At 44.9% G+C, this 17,017-nt stretch overlaps 1 protein-coding gene across 2 annotated transcripts in view; it reads right to left on the bottom strand.

The window, feature by feature from the left end:
• LRIG1 (leucine rich repeats and immunoglobulin like domains 1) overlaps positions 1–17,017 on the bottom strand; it is a 102,790-nt gene that overhangs the window by 44,058 nt on the left and 41,715 nt on the right. For both annotated transcript variants that reach the window (XM_037040906.1, XM_037040905.1), the window contains exon 3: positions 11,185–11,259. In XM_037040906.1, the coding sequence (XP_036896801.1) occupies positions 11,185–11,259 (75 nt within the window). The remainder of the gene's footprint in view (positions 1–11,184; positions 11,260–17,017) is intronic.

The raw sequence follows: 17,017 nt of genomic DNA on the forward strand, positions 1-17,017 counted from the left end.
TCAGGGTTAAAATGAAGGCCAACTTTAGTGTTTATTTTTTCTCCACCTGGAGAGAAAAAGAAAGGGGGTGAGCCAAGGCAACATTTTAAGTGACAGGTATGAGAAGTAAAGGAAAGAATTGGAGGACAATACCTCACACTTGCAATAACCCAACTGAGGCTCATTAAAATTTTTGGCTGCACATTGAAATGACCTGGAGAGTTTAAAAAAAAACACCAATGCCTGTGTCCAACGTCCCTCCTGCAAAAAACTGGTGTGGGATATGGCCAGGGCATCTTGGCTTTTTAGGGCCCTCAGGTCATTGTCCTAGGAGCCAAGGATGAGGGCCACTACTTCATACATGCTTAGTGTTTTGCTGCTTGCCGCACCTACCCCAAGTACAGGCAATGAGAAAAGAGGAAAGAAACGAACCCAACTGGTCTATGCAAAGCTCCTACAACAGTAATTAATGTATACAAACAAACATGGGGGTTACCTACAAGCTTCAGCTTGTTCACAGATGAGTCACAGGGGAATCTGTAAGGAAGGTCTGTCTCCAGGGGGTGTAAATAGCCTCCTGGTTCTGTGCGAAGACCACCAAACCCCTTGGAAGACTGCAGCCACAGTGGGGTGAGCCCTGCCACAGTCAGAAAGTGCTTAGGAGAGAGATGTCAGTGATAAAAAAAAAAGTGTCTACTACTTGGGACACGTTCACTAGACCCCATACCCAGTACTGAGGACATACAGTACTTAGTGAATCCTCCTCGTATCTCATTATTAGCAATAAATAAGAGAACTCAGCAAGGGTGATGACGGCAAGACTCAGACCCAGGTCCGTCTGATCTACAGCCTCCTCTTAACCATTCTGCAGTACTGCCCCCTCTCCACAAAGCCCAATGATGCAGAAATCAATAAGGTGAAGAGACCCCTTTGTACCTACCTTTTTCCTATAGCTACTTGGTCTTTACAGATGAATTCCACAGCAGCCTCCCAACCACAGACTATTTCTGGGCCCTCAAAGACTGTGGAGACTGATGGGCAGAGGCCCGGGAGCTGAGAATCCATGCCCCTGCCGTTCTTCCCACCATACACTCATCTACTGGCTGCAGAAGTTGGGAAGAAAGAAACTCCCACAAATTGACACCTTTATCTCAGCTCTTTGGGTTTGAAGTGAGGAAACCATGAAGGAATTCGCCTTGAAGTGATTATGCTGGAGGGCACATGGCCTATGTCAGAATATGATGGCACCATCGAACAAGTCTGGGCTCTGTACAGACCGCAACAAGATGATTTCCCTCACTATGCCCTTAACAGACGGATGATCACACCGCCTCAGAATAACTCAGTGGGTGTGATGAGGAGGCCAGGGGAACAGCTGGCCAACGTCACGTTCAGGGGCTTGAGAAGCACTTGCATCAGTTAATGAAAATCCTGCCAAGGCTGCCCACAGAAAGTTTATGTGAGGCCAACCTCACAGAAACGCACACAACTTTAAGAAACTCATGCTGCCCTTACTGGGCAGGAGCCTCTCAGCCCTGCCCCAGGGCAACCTACAGCCTTTTAGTCACAATCCTGAGGCTTCCCCTTCCTAACACAATGTGATATGTCATCTCTTGAAATAACAAGACCCTCCCAGGATCCCAGACCATACACTTCCAATTATACAGAGAAATAAGATCAAGACCCACCTGTGTCACTTCCTGTGTGACCTCTAGCAAGTTTCTTGCCCTCTCTGTTCATCAGGTGCCTCATCTGTAAAATGTGCTCAATGACAGACCCTGTGTCTCCTGGGACTACAGAGGTGACCAATGAAATGGGGCCCAGAAAGGCATGTGGAGCAGTGCCTGCCAACTGTGAGTATATCACATATGCTGACCATTGCGATTCTCATCACAAAAGACTGCACCATAAGAGATTGCCAGCGTTTTGACCCTTTTTGAACTATAAAAAACCAGGCAATTTTGTATGACTCGTCTTAGTATACTGAGTAGACTATTCTACCTTTGAAGGCCCTTGCCTTTGAACAAGGAGGGTGAATCTAATACTCCCCTCGATCACCTAATAATGACAGGCCTTAGGAAAGGGTTAGATATAAATGCAAACACATTTCTTCCACTTGGGCTATAAAAGCTGAAAATGGCTCCCAGGTGTGAGCAGACATAATGGGCTCTGCCTTCTTTGCAAGGTCACCATGGGGGTCAAAGTCTAGCTAGCCATTTTCGGATTAGGTGCACAGGCTCACAAGGCTTCCCCAGAGGTTAATGGATTAGAGAAACCACCTGCAGGAAGTGGGCCAGGGGGAGGAGGAGGAAGTGGTCCCAGTTGGAAGGAGACTGTTGATACGGGCAGGAGCCAGCTCCTTTCACACGGGAGATTGTGCAACGGACAGAACAGCTCTGCCTGCCAGCCACCGGTCCCATGGCCCTGGGGGTGTCGGCACGGCTGCTGGCAGGAGACACTTCCCTCCAGACCACGCGCGCTTTGCCAGCATCCTATTCCCACTGGATCTTTGACTGTATTTAAAACTTAGACAGTCATCAGAAAAAATGAGGGGGGGTGTTTGGCAAACAGAAAACAAAAGCCGATCTCATCAACAGAACCTAAGCTACAAGTTCCCAAAAAAGGCAGTGACCTCCATGGCTGAGCTCCTATTCTACCACACTCCCCTTCCTTGGCTCTGCAGACCCTACAGCTGGTGTTCACTTCACTTTTGCAGAAAATGATTAGCAGATGTACCGCTCATGTGGCTGCCTCATCACCCCTCTCCACTCTCAAAAAAGTAAAGAAAAAGAAAAGAAGGAAAATGACAAGTCACGACTGTGTGTAACTTGGCAGGCTCACAACAGAGGCCATAGTGGCTCCTTTCCCAGTGAACAACTCAGACTTAGGCAAGAGGCAGTCTGCATGTTAGAACCCCTGAGAAGTTCCTGGGACAGAGAGCTGCTTTCTTTGTAAACTGGGTGTTTAATTTTCTATTTTGAGGCTCATGGGTGGTATCTAGCATCTGATGGGGCCAGAGTTCTAAGAAGCAGGGCTCTTGCTCTGCCTTACAACAGAAGCTGGCTGGCCCTTCCTACCAGCCGGCTCATCAGTGAGAGAGAGAATGCGGAGGGTCGATCTGGGCTGAAGACAGGCTGAGGACTAAGATGCAAAGCTTAGGTGAGGGCAAAGATTTAGCTGATAATGGTGATTGATCAGCAGCCTGGAGGTGAACGGTGTGCTGGCCCCCATCCCCCTGTCCAGGTAGGTGGGGCTATAAGGAGAGTCTTTAGTACTCCTAGGTTGAGATAATAAGGGTCTGTCAGCTAGGCTTCTCAGCAAGTCTCCCTCCTCTGTAAGAACTGCTAAAGGGCTGTGGGGGAAACTTCTTGTTCACCAATAAATAACAAATTTGGCAGAGACAAATTTATAACAACCTTGGACCACTTACCCACAGCCACAGCCAGGTCTGTTCTGTCCATACTCACTAAGTGTCCTCCACCCCCAGCTCTTTTGGGACCCACCAGCCCAGAGAACGCCTGTTGCCATATCAGTGACACTGGGAATTTGTTTAAATAATTTACTGCCCCCCAAATGCTAATCAGCCTTGTAGAAACTTGACACATGAACCTTGTCCCCCAGTCCCCAGCCCTATATGAGCCCAGGCAGTGGTTCTCAAATGGGGGTTCCCAGAGCAGCAGCGTCACCTGGGAAAATGTGAGCAAAGGAAATTCTGGAGTCACACCCCAAACTTGCTGGATCAGAAATTGGGGCTGAGTCCAGCCATCAGGTGCTCCTGATGGGTGTTCCAGTGTAAGAACCACACAGGTGATTAAGAAGCCACGGTCTCTCATCGGAATGGGTGGCACGTTTCATTCAGAGGACGGAATTCATTCACACCACCAAAAATCTGGGCTAAAAAGGCAAAGGCGAGCATGACTCTGAAGACACAGGGGAGTCACTGCAGCCTCCACTTGACATACTTTCTCCCCAGTTGTGCTGTTTCCTGACTAGGGCCACATCTGGGAACCCAACCAGTCACTGGCTGCTCAAAAAAGAAGGGCATTCACTTCAACCTGACTTGGGGCTTTTGAAACACAACTTTGTTCACAGTTTCTTCCTAAAGTGTTTCAGTCACTATTACCTCCACACTGTTGATGAAAATGCATAAGAAGACCCAGAGCAAAGAAGGCACCAACAACCCAGATGCAAACACTGGTCTTCCTTCACCAGCAGGGCTAAATTTGGTTCTTAGGTGGAGGACACCTCTCTGAAACAGAATGGGGTAAGGGCCGTTACCCATTTCCACATTTTCTACCTACTAAAATGACTCAGTCCACTCTTAACCTGATAATTCGTGGGTGGTCCAGCAAATTCCCCCAGAGGAAAAATGAATGATCTGTCACCGAGAGAACTGCTATGTCCACCTCACCTTGTACGCACACCTACAGTCTCCACGAGTGCAGCTATGTTTCAATAGGCAAAGAGCTTCACTAAGATCACCACTACACATTTTAAGACAAACCATTTCATACTTCTGGAAATAAGTATTATATATAAAAACTATTTCAACATCTACACTCTATTATGTCTGCAAATTATGACCTTCCTCTAGAAAGAAGGTGATATGCAGAAAGTCTGAATGACAGCTACTTGAAGAGACAGGCAAGAGACCCCACACCAACTTCTTAGGGCACAGGTAGCAAACACAAGGCCTACAGGCTGAATCCCACCCAGCACCTTGTTTCTACCCAGCAGCAGCACCAAGCTCCTTGCTCCTATTTACGGAGTAGTTACATTTACACAGTCCTAAAATTACATTCTGCCCTTTGAAGGCAACCGTGAGGCTGATGTGGCTCCCAATGAAAATGAGTTTGATGCGCCTGCCTTAGAGGGAGAACATACCTGCCCTCCATGCACCCCCAACACACATACACAGTTTCAGGAATGCCCATCAATTATTTGTTACTCAATGTAATTTCACCTGTGCTTTACTCCTGATTATTAACTACCTTAGTTCAGGTCCTGAAGACAACCCTAATTTTCTGCAGTGGATTCTGGGTCCTTTCCTTTCTCTCTGGCTCCCTGGTTGGGTCCTGTGAGATCTTAATTCCTCTCCCAACCCCTTAGCAGTCAGCCAGATCATCGCCACCTCCCCTGAAGGCTCTGCTCTTTAATTGCGCTTTAATGTGAAGTGATCTTTGCATTGATGAGCCTGTAAAGAAGACTGATTTAGCCCCTCTTTTTCACAGGGCTTGCGAGGCACACAGAGAGTTAAGTATTGTTATTAATTTTATTTCCCCAGCAGATCTACCCAAGAAGAGCCTCCATCCTCCAAGGCCTCAGGGCCAACTCCACTCAGGGCTCCTGCCACTTAACTCCCTCTGAATGGGGTCACAGACAGGACACCGGGTTTCATTCCTTCCAGGTTTTATTCTCTGGAAGTTAGAATAAAGAGATATCAAGTATTCCACGACTTTTATTTAATCAGTTTTTCTTCAGCTAAGAGGTCATAGCAAAATATATAACTATGTAGTCAAATCTACTTCTGATGTTTTTATTTAAATTATACATATTCTAATTTTTCCCGGTCCATTTGCTAATATAAGAGAAAAATATTTCCATTAAAAATACTGGTTTTCAGCCCTGGCTGGTGAGGCTCAGTGGATTGTGTACCAGCCTGAGAACTGGAGGGTCAGCGGTTCGATTCCAGGTCCAGACATACGCCTGAGTTGTGGGCCAGGTCCCCGTTGGGGGTGCGCATGAGAGGCAACCACACATTGATGTTTCCCTGTCCTTCTCCCTCCCTTCCCCTCTCTCTAAAAATACATAAATAAAATATTTAAAAAATAGTTTTCAGATTAGTGATTGCCAGGGTACTGGAGGGAAGGGGATAGGGGTAGTCATCCCTTAAAGGGCATGCATGGGTACTGTTTCGGTGTGATGACAACGTTCTGGAATTAGTGGTGATGGTCGCACAACCTTGAAAATGTACTAAAAGCAGTGAACTGTACACTTTAAAATGTTTAAAATAATGAGTTTTAGGTTATGTTAGCTTTACCTCAAGAAAAAAATTATTTTCAAAAAATTTTTGAGGATCAGAAGCAAAAGATACTTTGATGTGTTTTCATATTGAACATAACCTAAGGTATTTTAACAGTACTCTTGCAAAGTCACAGTATTTGTGTGCAACTGATCTTTGCCTAGACCCCCTAGTTGATGTAGGCCAAAGGCAGGGGACAGGGAACATGGTTAAGAAAAAGCCTGAAATACATCAGTAACTGGAAAAGAAGTTACATGGACAAAACCCAATGCCACATGGGAAAAACGCTCCAGCCAATGTTCCAGCAACAAATGCTGCCCTGCTTTAAAACCAAAGTCCATTTCACAGCATGCTTTTGACTCCTAGGACAGAAAAAAAAAATCCAACCATTTCCACTGTAACCAGTCTTCTCAATAGTACAAGTGCAGTAACACTACAGGAAAAGCAGAACTTTGTCTTCATCAGAAATGTTACTTATGCATGACACAAAATTACTAATGCCCTGGGAATCATAACTTGAATTTCCTAGACTTTATATTAAAAAAAAAAACCTCTCAAAGTGAAAACATAATGGCAGATTTTGCCCGCATTTAACAAAAGTCTGTTGCTTTTTCTGAGAATTATTTCATGAAACTAGTTCCCTTACTCTAACCCAATCCTATTAAAAGTTTAGTGCTCTTTTGTTAAGAACAAATGGCTTTGGCATCATCTTCAGAACCTGATGCAAATAAATCTGCTCTGTGATAAATACCTTAACTGAATTTGATTCCTTTAATCAGAAAGTATCAATCAACTGAAATCCTACCGAATGACTTCAGTTCCCCCAAATTGTGAAAAACTGTTCTGAAACCCTAAGAGCAATGCCCGAGGTGAATTACTTTGTCGCGAGGCCCTCCCAACTGTGACCCAGCAGAGGAGGACGCTGTGTCTGGAGCTCTCAGATCCCGTAAGCACGGAGCCAGGGCACTGACACAGACCCGGGGGGTAGGAACCTAACACAGAGGTGAAGAGCTGACTTCCAGGGGCCAAAGTCCACAATTCCAGGTGTCTGAGCTGAAAACCACAAACCTGCTGCTTCTGCTAAGTGAAGGTGAATAAACAGAAACTGGTGTTACAGGACAGAAGGGTCAGTAATATCTCTTTTGTGACATTATTGCCTATCTTAGTTTCTGAGTCACAGAAGGAACATGAAAGCTGTCTTTTATCCTTCACTCAACAAATGATACAAAACACCATCTGAGACAGTGGGATGCCCGGTCCACTCTTTCCCTATTGCACCTGCCTGTACAGCTGACCTTTGAACAACGCAGGGGCAGGGGTGCCGAACTCCACCCCCGTGCAGTTGGAAATCCACATACAACTATAATAGCCCCTCAGTAACCACAGGGGATTGGTTCCAGGACTCCCCTCAGACACCAAAACCCAAAGATGCTCAAGTCCCTTAAATAAAATGGCAGAGGTCAATAACATAGTCAGCCCTCCACATTCTCGGATACCCAACAGTGAATCGAAAATACTGTTTTGGATCCGTAGTTAGCTGAATCCATGTATGCAAAACCCATGGGTATGGAGGCCTGACTGTTTATTGAAAAAAAGGCTACAAGTGTCCGGCTGGTGTGGTTCAGTTGGTTGGGTGCTGTCCCACAAAGCAAAAGGTCGCTGGTTCGATTCCCAATCAGGGCCCATGCCTGGGTTGCAGGTTCAGCCCCCAGAAGGGGCATGTATGAGACAGGAAACCAGTCAATGTTGCTCTCCCTCGCTCTCTCCCTCTTCCCTGTCTCTAAAAAAAACTTAAATAAATAAAATCTTTTTTAAAAAAGTCTACACATAAGTGGACCTGCACAGTTCAAACCTGCCCTGGCTGGTATGGCTCAGTGGATTGAGTGTTGGCCTGCAAACCAAAGAGTCGCTGGTTCAATTCCCAATCAGGGCATATGCCTGGGTTGTGGGCTGGGTCCCAATTAGAGGGCACATGAGAGGCAACCACACACTGATGTTTCCCTTTCTTTCTCCCTTCCCCTCTCTAAAAATAAAAATAAATAAAATCTTTTAAAAAATCGTGTATTGTTCAAAGGTCAAGTGTATTATCTATGTGAACATTTACTGAGTTGACCAACCACATTTTCAGACAACATGTCAGAGGCTTCCCACATCTGATGACACTGAATACTCTTGAGGTCACCCTGGGAAGGTCTCCAGGCCCCAACTGCAGAGGCACAGGAAGTGCCAACTAAATAGTTGTTCAAGATGTGACACCTTTTAGTTCTACGGTTCTGAAAAACCAGACGCATCAGTCCAACATGCTCTTTGAAGCCTGAATGGTTGAAGTCATCACATAGCTGGAGATGCTTCACCTTCACGTATCAGTTGGGAAAGTACTGCCCATCACCTGCCGCCATGTCCTCTGCAAAAGTCCACTTGGGCAATACAGAAAGGCTTGAAGGATGACAGCAAGTTATCTATAATCCTGCTACCCAGATGTCACGGTGCCAACCTAACTTTGCAGGATGACATCCAGGCATCTGGCCCAAGATTAGGAGACACAGGACCCACAGAGAAAAGGAAGGTAAGGACCCTTCTGTTCCTGTAATTTCAGAGAAATCACTGACCAAGTCAGATGGAGACCAGCTTCAGGCCAAAGAGGTAGCTGTCAACTCTAACCTGCATTTTCCAAACTCATTCAAAACCAGAGAGGGAGTCTTCTCTTCTGATCCCCTCCCCCAATTTTACGTATTTTAACACAGTCTTAATGGAAGAGCGGGAACAAGGCCAACCAGCCCCACTGTTCCAGGCACTTGGGCCAAGGCACAGAAATGTATTTTTAGTTAACAGAGCAGGGCAGGATTCAAAGTACAGAGGCCCTGGGGACAAGCTGGGGGTCCTGCCTATCTCTGGCACAGGGTGGCTCAGAGTCATTTGCCACCACACTCTCATGTCAGTGCACGGGGGGCAGTGCACAGGGGCGATGCATAGGCATTTCTGGGCAGTGTCAGTTCATCTCAATTTTGCAATTTACAGGGACTCAGGGAGGCTTACTTTCCTGCTAGTAATATAAAGATGTTCCCTGTGGCCCTGGCTTCCCAAACAAGCCTGAAGCAAGGGGAGTGAAGGCAGTGCTTTGAACTTGAATGAAAGGGCAAATGACCAGGGGAACTTGAAGTAGCTTCTGACCCAGTAGGACTGGGATAAGGTCTGAGATTCTGGACTTCTAAGGAGCTCAGCACCGATAACACTGTTGGTCCAGGAACCATACTTTTTTACGTAGTAAGGTGTTAAAAGCATCTTCCATTGCTTTGCTCTGTGAACATACAAAGGATTATCACATCCTTAAGCAACCACAAGTAGTGGTAACTCATTTAATTTAGCCAGTAATTATATACATCCCAGTTGCTGGGCACACAGGCTGAATAGGCACAAAACGTCAGTCAGACCTGCCTAGGACAAAAGGCCACAGCCTTCACTCCAGCATTTCACAGGAACACAAACTGAATCACACCTCCTGTGGCCCTAAAGTTGAGATCATACCAGGTACAAGAGGTTGTGTGACAACTACCCACCAGCCAGAAGCAGCAGCCACCATCTTTAAAACACCTACTATGTGCTATGCATGATACAGGAGTTTCATAGATATCCCATTCCCCTCAAACTCAGCCTCACTTTCCCTGCATGTAAGACAGGTCAAGAACATATTCTGTAAATAAGATTCAAAGAGATGAAGTTGTCTGTCCAAGACACAGAGCTGGGCCAAAATTCTACCCTCTGAACCCTATCCCCACAAGCGTCTTGAAAGAGTTAAGCCTGAAACATTGTCTTACAAGGACAAGCATCTCCTGAACATAGCCTGTTGCCAGGAAAACCAGAGAGATCTTCATGCTGCACCAGCAGTCTTATAATACAAAGATGGATGGCACCTTGCTGCCAAGTCCCTGTGCTCAGCCTGCCCAGCCTCAAGAATAGATATATACAAGTGAGCAAATAAGTTATAACACCACCCCTGGCTGGTGTAGTTCAGTGGATTGAGCGCAGGCCTGTGAACCAAACAACCGTGGTTCAATTCCCAGTCAGGACACATGCCTGGGTTGCAGGCCAGTTCCCAGCAGGGGATGCACAAGAGGCAACCATTCATTGATGTTTCTCTCCCTCTCTCTTTCCTTTCCCCTCTAAAGATAAATAAATAAAATCTTTAAAAAAAGTTACACCACCAGCAACATAAGTCAAATAAAAGTATGCAGGGATGGAGTGGCAACATGAAATTCATCGTGGAGTGCAAGGTGCTCTGCTGAAGAACCTGCCAATAGGATCTATTGAGAGAGTTACTAGACTCGTGACTGGTTTATCTGGAAAGACTTCCAGGTAACTTTGAAACAAGCAAGCACCTCCACCTGACTACTGGAACAGGCTCTCCACCTGCTCCAGCAATAACATCCCCGTGTTTTCCTTCTTTCCTTCCTTTCTCATTTAAGTCCCTCTGCATGCATACTTTTCCATTTCCGGAGTGCTGCCTATAATAAGAAGCATGTTGCCTGCTATATCACAGTTGACCATGACAACTAATTCCTTATTTTTATGCTGATTTTGGAAGACTGGGATAGTTCCTTTTTTTTAAAAGATTTTATTTAGTTTTAGATAGAGGGGAAGGAGAAAGAAAGAGGAAACATCAATCAGTTGCCTCTCACATACCCCCAACTGGGGACCTGGGCTGCAACCCAGGCATGTGGCCCAGCTGGGAATCAAACCAGTGACCTTCTGGTTCATGGGCCAGCACACAATCCACTGAGCCACACCAGCCATAGCTGGGGTATTTTCTTTTTTAAAACCAAAACAGGGGGCTGAATCATGTTACCAAGTTCAATGGCACAAAGATGAGCTTGCAGTCTTATAATTAATAAAGTTTCCTTTAACTCCAGTTTATTCACCCAAGAAATTTAATTCTATATGTACCTCGGGGCATTAAAAAGACCAGTTTCTCCCCAAATCAGAGATGAGGCAAAACTTCCAGGTTTTAATTCCTGCAAACTCCAAAACAGCCACGTAGGACATTTGTCACGATCACTAGGCCTACATGAAGAAAGGCTCTTGTTCTTCACCAGTAAGTACAGGAACACAGTTTCCCACCACCACATGTCAGTATGGTGAGCTGTAGCCTCACCACCCAGACCGGGGTCCCCAAATGCACCACTTACAGGAAGAGAGAGACGACGTGTGATGAAGCAACACCCAGGGACGGTACGGCCGTCAGCTCATTGTTGTTGAGATACCTGTAACAACACAAAGAACTCATCACTTACATGGTTTAAATTTGTAATTTGAAATCATATACTAATAAGGAAAATCAGAAAAACAGTGCTGAGTTGGACATGGTAATACTGAATAAAACATGAAGTTAAAAGCGAGTTCTTACAGGGAAAGAAGTCGTATGAGGTCACAAAAGCTACCTATGACATTCACGGTTTGGAAATTAACACTCAGGGAGTGTCTCTTGTCTTCCCAGAACTTCCAATCTAGCTCAGAAATCAAGGAACAGTGACAACAGGCCAAGATGCACAATGCAGAACAGAGTGCCCCAAGATCACCCAGGAGAGTGCTCCTTATGGGCTGAAAGAGTCAGGAAAGGGTTTGAGGAAGAAAGAGCATTCCCTTCTACATCTTTTCACACAGTTGGACACAGCGGTCTGCAAACTGCTGCTCTGTCCTCACCAGAAGGTGACACGCTGGGACGCAGCGCTGAGACAGACATGCATAAAGTTCCCAGGGATTTGGACATGTGGGGCAATTATTCTGATGCCTCATTTGTGCAATAACAAGAGAGTTGGACTGGAGACTCTCATCTATTTGAGATCCCAGCTTCTTTGAACTCTGATGAACCTTCCAGATACATTTTCCAGGAATGCATACATACAGACACAGTTTTGCACATAGACATTTTGAAAATTCTCTGCAGACCAGAGATGCCCTCTCTCCAAGCTCACTTCCTGCTGGAAAACTCTCCATCTGTACTTCCAGAGTTCACATCTCTTAGTGGAAGGGGAAACTTGCAAACCAAAACACTGTCACCCAGGCTGCCCCCCAGAGGCTCTGCAATCCGGCCTCCTTACAAGGACATGTATTTCCAAATCTGGGAAGAGAATCCAAAATCAGACTTGTGAGGTAAGCCCAAAATCCTTAAGAAAGCCAAAGCAGTGTTTAGGCTTTCTGCCAAGGGACAGGCTAAAAAGAAATTGTATCTGAGATGCAGAATTAAGGAGTTAAAGCTAGGCTATCTTAGTCTCCTTTTTTTAAGGGAGTACATCTTACATAGATCATCTTGTCACTGAAGACAAGGCCATGAAAATGACAGCCCTTTCAGGTATGTATACAGCTCAAATTTGCTTGAATAGAATAATCTGATTGCCAACTTTTGTAGAAATAAATAGGAAAAAGAGAAGAAAAAAAGGCCGTGAATTATCTCATTTGCTGTGTTTAGTGGCACAGCCAGTTGGAGATGAAGCCTGGCAATTACTAGGCCAGAGGACACAGAATGTCTGTTTCACCGTGCCCTGACTACAGCATCTGGCAGAGAGAAAGCAGATTCTTATCATGCAGCAAATCCTTTCTCCACTTAAAGGGCCCTTGTTTGTGTGCTGAAGTAGGCAATTAATTACTTTAATAGTCCCTTATCTGACTTCCCCTTAACCATATTGTTTCTGCTTCACCTTTTCTCCCCAGCCCTGCAGTGATCCATTCCACATCTTGGTACAGAGACACTGAAAACTCTACATCACTCTGAATCTACTAATAAATTTTCATGGTACCATCAATGTACTTATTACTAAAAAAGACCCTCAGATCTTATCAGAGCGAGCTTAAGAACTCTTCATTTCCTAGAGATTTATTCTAAAACAGATGATGGTGGTAATAGTAATAATTTAATAGCACCAGCCAACTTATTGAGGGCTTATTATATGCCAGGCACAGCTCTGAGAGCTTTTGGTTGGCCAAAAATTTGTTTTGTTTTTTGTTTTTTTTTTTCTGTAAGATGACTAGCGGCACCTAGTTGTCTTTAACTTCATTTGAAACAATTTTGTTGGGTTGTACTGTGTCAGCTGTCCTATCAATGTGCAGTTTGTAAAAAACATCAAAATTGGTGAATTTTTGTTTAGCCATTTTCATACTGAAGATGGAAGAAAATACATAACATTTTCAGCATATTATGCTTTATTATTTTGAGAAAGGTAAAATGCAACTGAAATACAAAAAAAGATTTGTGCAGTGTATGGAGAAGGTGCTATGACTGATCAAATGTGTCAAAAGTGGTTTGTGAAGTTTTGTGCTGGAGATTTCTTGCTGGATGATGCTCCACGGTTGGCTAGTCCAGATGAAGTTGATAGTGACCAGTTCCAGACACTGAGAGCAATCAATGTTATACTATGCAGGAGATGGCCGACATACTCAAAATATCCAAAGCAATAAAGTTATTGGTGAAAATGAAAAATGTGTCTTCTACTTTACAGAAGAAAGCATTCGGATTTTTTGGCCAAATCAGTATTAACTCACCTTTAGACCCCCAGAGGATAGATCCCATGAACACTTCCATGTACCAATGAGGACACTGAAACACTGACAGGTTAAGAAATCTGATGATGGGTACCAGCAGTAAGTGGCAGTGGCCCTGGGAATCCAGCCCCAAAGTCTAGATTCTCCTAGAATCTAACCATCACCCTCTGTTTCTTTACAACTATAGTAACCACTTGACATGTGTTACATAACTTCATCATCACAACACTGAGTTAGGTACCAGATACTACTACTGTTCCCTGCCTTAAAGGTAAGCTCTCTAACTCAAGTTTCACTTCAAGTCACTACCCCAGAGTTATACACGAGAAATGAACCCAAGTGCAATTGCAAGTCAAGAGACCAACAAGTGAAAAGGCCTGCGAGCGCAAAGCTCCTGTCCCTAGGTAACATGGTAGCTGTGTTTCAGCCTTCTTAGGATCTGATTGACTTTAAACCTGAAACACACAGGATGGACTTCTCTGCAGGGGAACTTTTGATAAATGAGCTTGCTCTCAGGCCAGCCCTCCAGCACACATGACAAGCTACTCCACCCAAGTTCACAGAAATCAATGAATAAGGAAAAGGGGCATCATTAATAACAGTTCGAGTCTTGACAAAACTGCCGGAAGTGGAGCGTACAGGTGCGGTGAACCAGTACTCAAGACAAACAGGGCATTTTGTCTGGAGCAGCAGCCCCAGATCAGTAGGTGGGGGCAGAAATCACAGGCTCTGCACATGGCTGCTCAATTTACAGAGAGGACAGGCGGAGCTCCGAGGAGGATTGCACAGCGAGTTCTTTCTGGATCACGTCTATGAAAAAAAGAACTGCTAGCTAAATGTACGTCTGTTAGCTCCACAATATGGCTTTCTTTGTTTGCCCCATTCCCTGCTGAAACAAGAATACTACCCTCAGAAGGCTGTGGAGGCCAAACTGGCTCTGCGACATTACCAACTTGCCAGACTGAAATAGAGACTGGTCAAAAATAGCGCAACCAGAGCTGGAGGGAAAGGGCTCTGGGGAAGTTTGCAGTCTCCACAAGTAAGAAAATGGCAAGAATTTAAGACTTATATTTAATGAAATCTAACCTTTACACCCCCCCCCATATCTGCTTCTATCCAAGACCCTAAAAATCCTTTCAATGTCTGGCTTCTATAACTGAATCTTCTCCTGACGATTCCTGACCAAGAAGTGCCTGGCACAACAGATCATGAGCCAGAATCATGGCCCACCTGATCTGGAAGAGGTGTGAATAAGACAAATGGGCAGCACGGACCAACTGAACCCAGGGCAGAGCCTGGACAGGGGCCTTTCCCAGTTCAGCCTTTAGGGACCTCAGCTCTCTCTGAAACTTCCATTTACTTGGCTTAATTAAAGGAAGTTTTTACATTTTGCAAGATGCATAATGTTAAAAGTAAAAAAGCCACTTCAGAGTACTTTCTTATTACCCAGTCAAATTAGGCTTTAACAAACAATAAAAAACAAACCCAAGGAGTAATTTTGGATTATGGAGCTTTAGGGTCTTTTGTTTGCCTTATTTACTTACTTACTTACTTTATTTATTTGTTGATTAGCCGATACTAGCACACAGTAAGGTTTTCAAAGCCTTTCAAAAGAGAATACCAAGAATATACAGTGAAAAATAAAGCTTTCTGGCACTTTGGCTCTCTGGTCTGCCTCCAAGCGGAGGCGCCTGTTGCCAGCTACTAGAAATGCACATGTTGTTCTTTCACACAAATGCTTGTGTCTCATGCAGACTGTTTCGTTACACTCTTTTCCCTACTAATACATCTTAAAGTTTTCCATAATTCTTTTAACTTGCTGCAGAGTACTCCTCTGCTGGCACGAACAGTATAATTGAACCATAATCTACTCAGCCTTTCCACTATTCCTAGATAGTCCAGTTGTTTCCAAACACAAAGAAAACTGCAATTAGTAACAAAGTTGGGCTGGGAGCTGGGACTTTGGTTAGTTTTGTTTCTTAAAAGGGAACAAGTCACCAATAATAAATAAGTAGGAGCACAGGCTTTGGAGTTAGGGCCATCTAATCAATAACCATTATTATTAGCACTTTTAGGTACTTGAGAACAGGGCATACTAAATAACTGGCAAGACTTTATGACATACAGTTTGTACACCAGATGGCCAGGTATCGATGTTTTAGTGCAGTGATACTTCAATCAGAAGCAATAATAATAAGAGCAAATGTTTCCTCTGTGCCAGACTCCGAGCTGAGTGCTTTACATGTAAGTGTTTCAACAAATGACACGTCAACCTTTGAGGAAGGTACTAAACTAAATGATCACCCTGCCTTAAAAGAAGAAATTGAGGCACTGTTACAGAGCACTAGGAATTATTAGGACAGGGTTTTATAGATCGAATTTTTAAATCAGATACATCTGGGTGCATTCAACCCTATCCCTTAGGGGTGCATGCAATCCTATCCCTTATTCATAGAAAGGCCTTTAGTATGTCACACAACCTTACTGTGCCTTAGTTTTTTCTTCCAAAAAAATGTAAATAACATAAGTACCAACTTCACAGTTTTTTGGCAGGATCCAGCTGAAATAATTAAACCTAACAGTTTAGGATATAGCCAGATACAGTGTAAATGCTTAGCAGGTGGTAATAATTCACAGCCAAAAAGTGGCGCCTCAAAATGACACCCCTCATTATTCCAGGCCTCCCTTAAGCAACACCACACGCATGCACGCACACGCACACACACAGGAGAGCATAGGCCTGAGACACAGAGGGTGAGCCATAAATACCCACAGGCAGGGCCTACTCAGGCTTCCTTGCCTCCAGCAGGAACATTTTAGGTCAATGGCCCTGGGAAGCACGTGGCAGCACCCACATTAAGCATTCTTGGACCAGGCAGCAGTAACATGATCCCAGGGTGGTTTTTAAAGAAGACAGTATAAATAGCCCCTCTTATTAATAGAGGAGCCTGGCCATCCAGGACCCTGGCTGGAGGCCCTCCTGGTGGGCTTTCCTCAGAGCTGTGGGCAGTGAAGCTTGTGGGGCCTGGCAGCAGCTGCACAAATGTCCTGGTATCCTCCAGGGGCCTCCAGCGGGCTCGCTTCTCTCCAACCAGCCCACACTGTTCTGTGGTCCCAGCCTCCAAAATAAAACCACCACTAAAACACCACTGCTTGCTGCTTGCCGGCCTGTGGTTCCCCTTGCTGAGGTTTCCAGACTCACACAGCTCTGCAGAGTTCAGAACAACTGACAAGTCCTGGGAAAACCCAAGCCCAGTTAATTTAGAAGCAGCTATATGTCAACTATAATTTTTTTTCTTCAATATCCTTCCTCACCCCTCACTCCTGACAGCCTCTTTTTGTGTCCACCAGGTATTAGACTTCCTATCAGTGGCAAATTCCACTACTCTGGGCACCAGGGAATTCGTCTCACCCTCAGCCCCATGGTGTGACACCAGGGACTGTAGGCAGTCACAGTGGTAAAAGGTTCAACCTATCAGCCCT

This window comes from Sturnira hondurensis, unplaced genomic scaffold (assembly GCF_014824575.4).
Source record: "Sturnira hondurensis isolate 20B ecotype Veracruz unplaced genomic scaffold, ASM1482457v3 Scaffold0002840, whole genome shotgun sequence".
NCBI lineage: Eukaryota > Metazoa > Chordata > Mammalia > Chiroptera > Phyllostomidae > Sturnira > Sturnira hondurensis.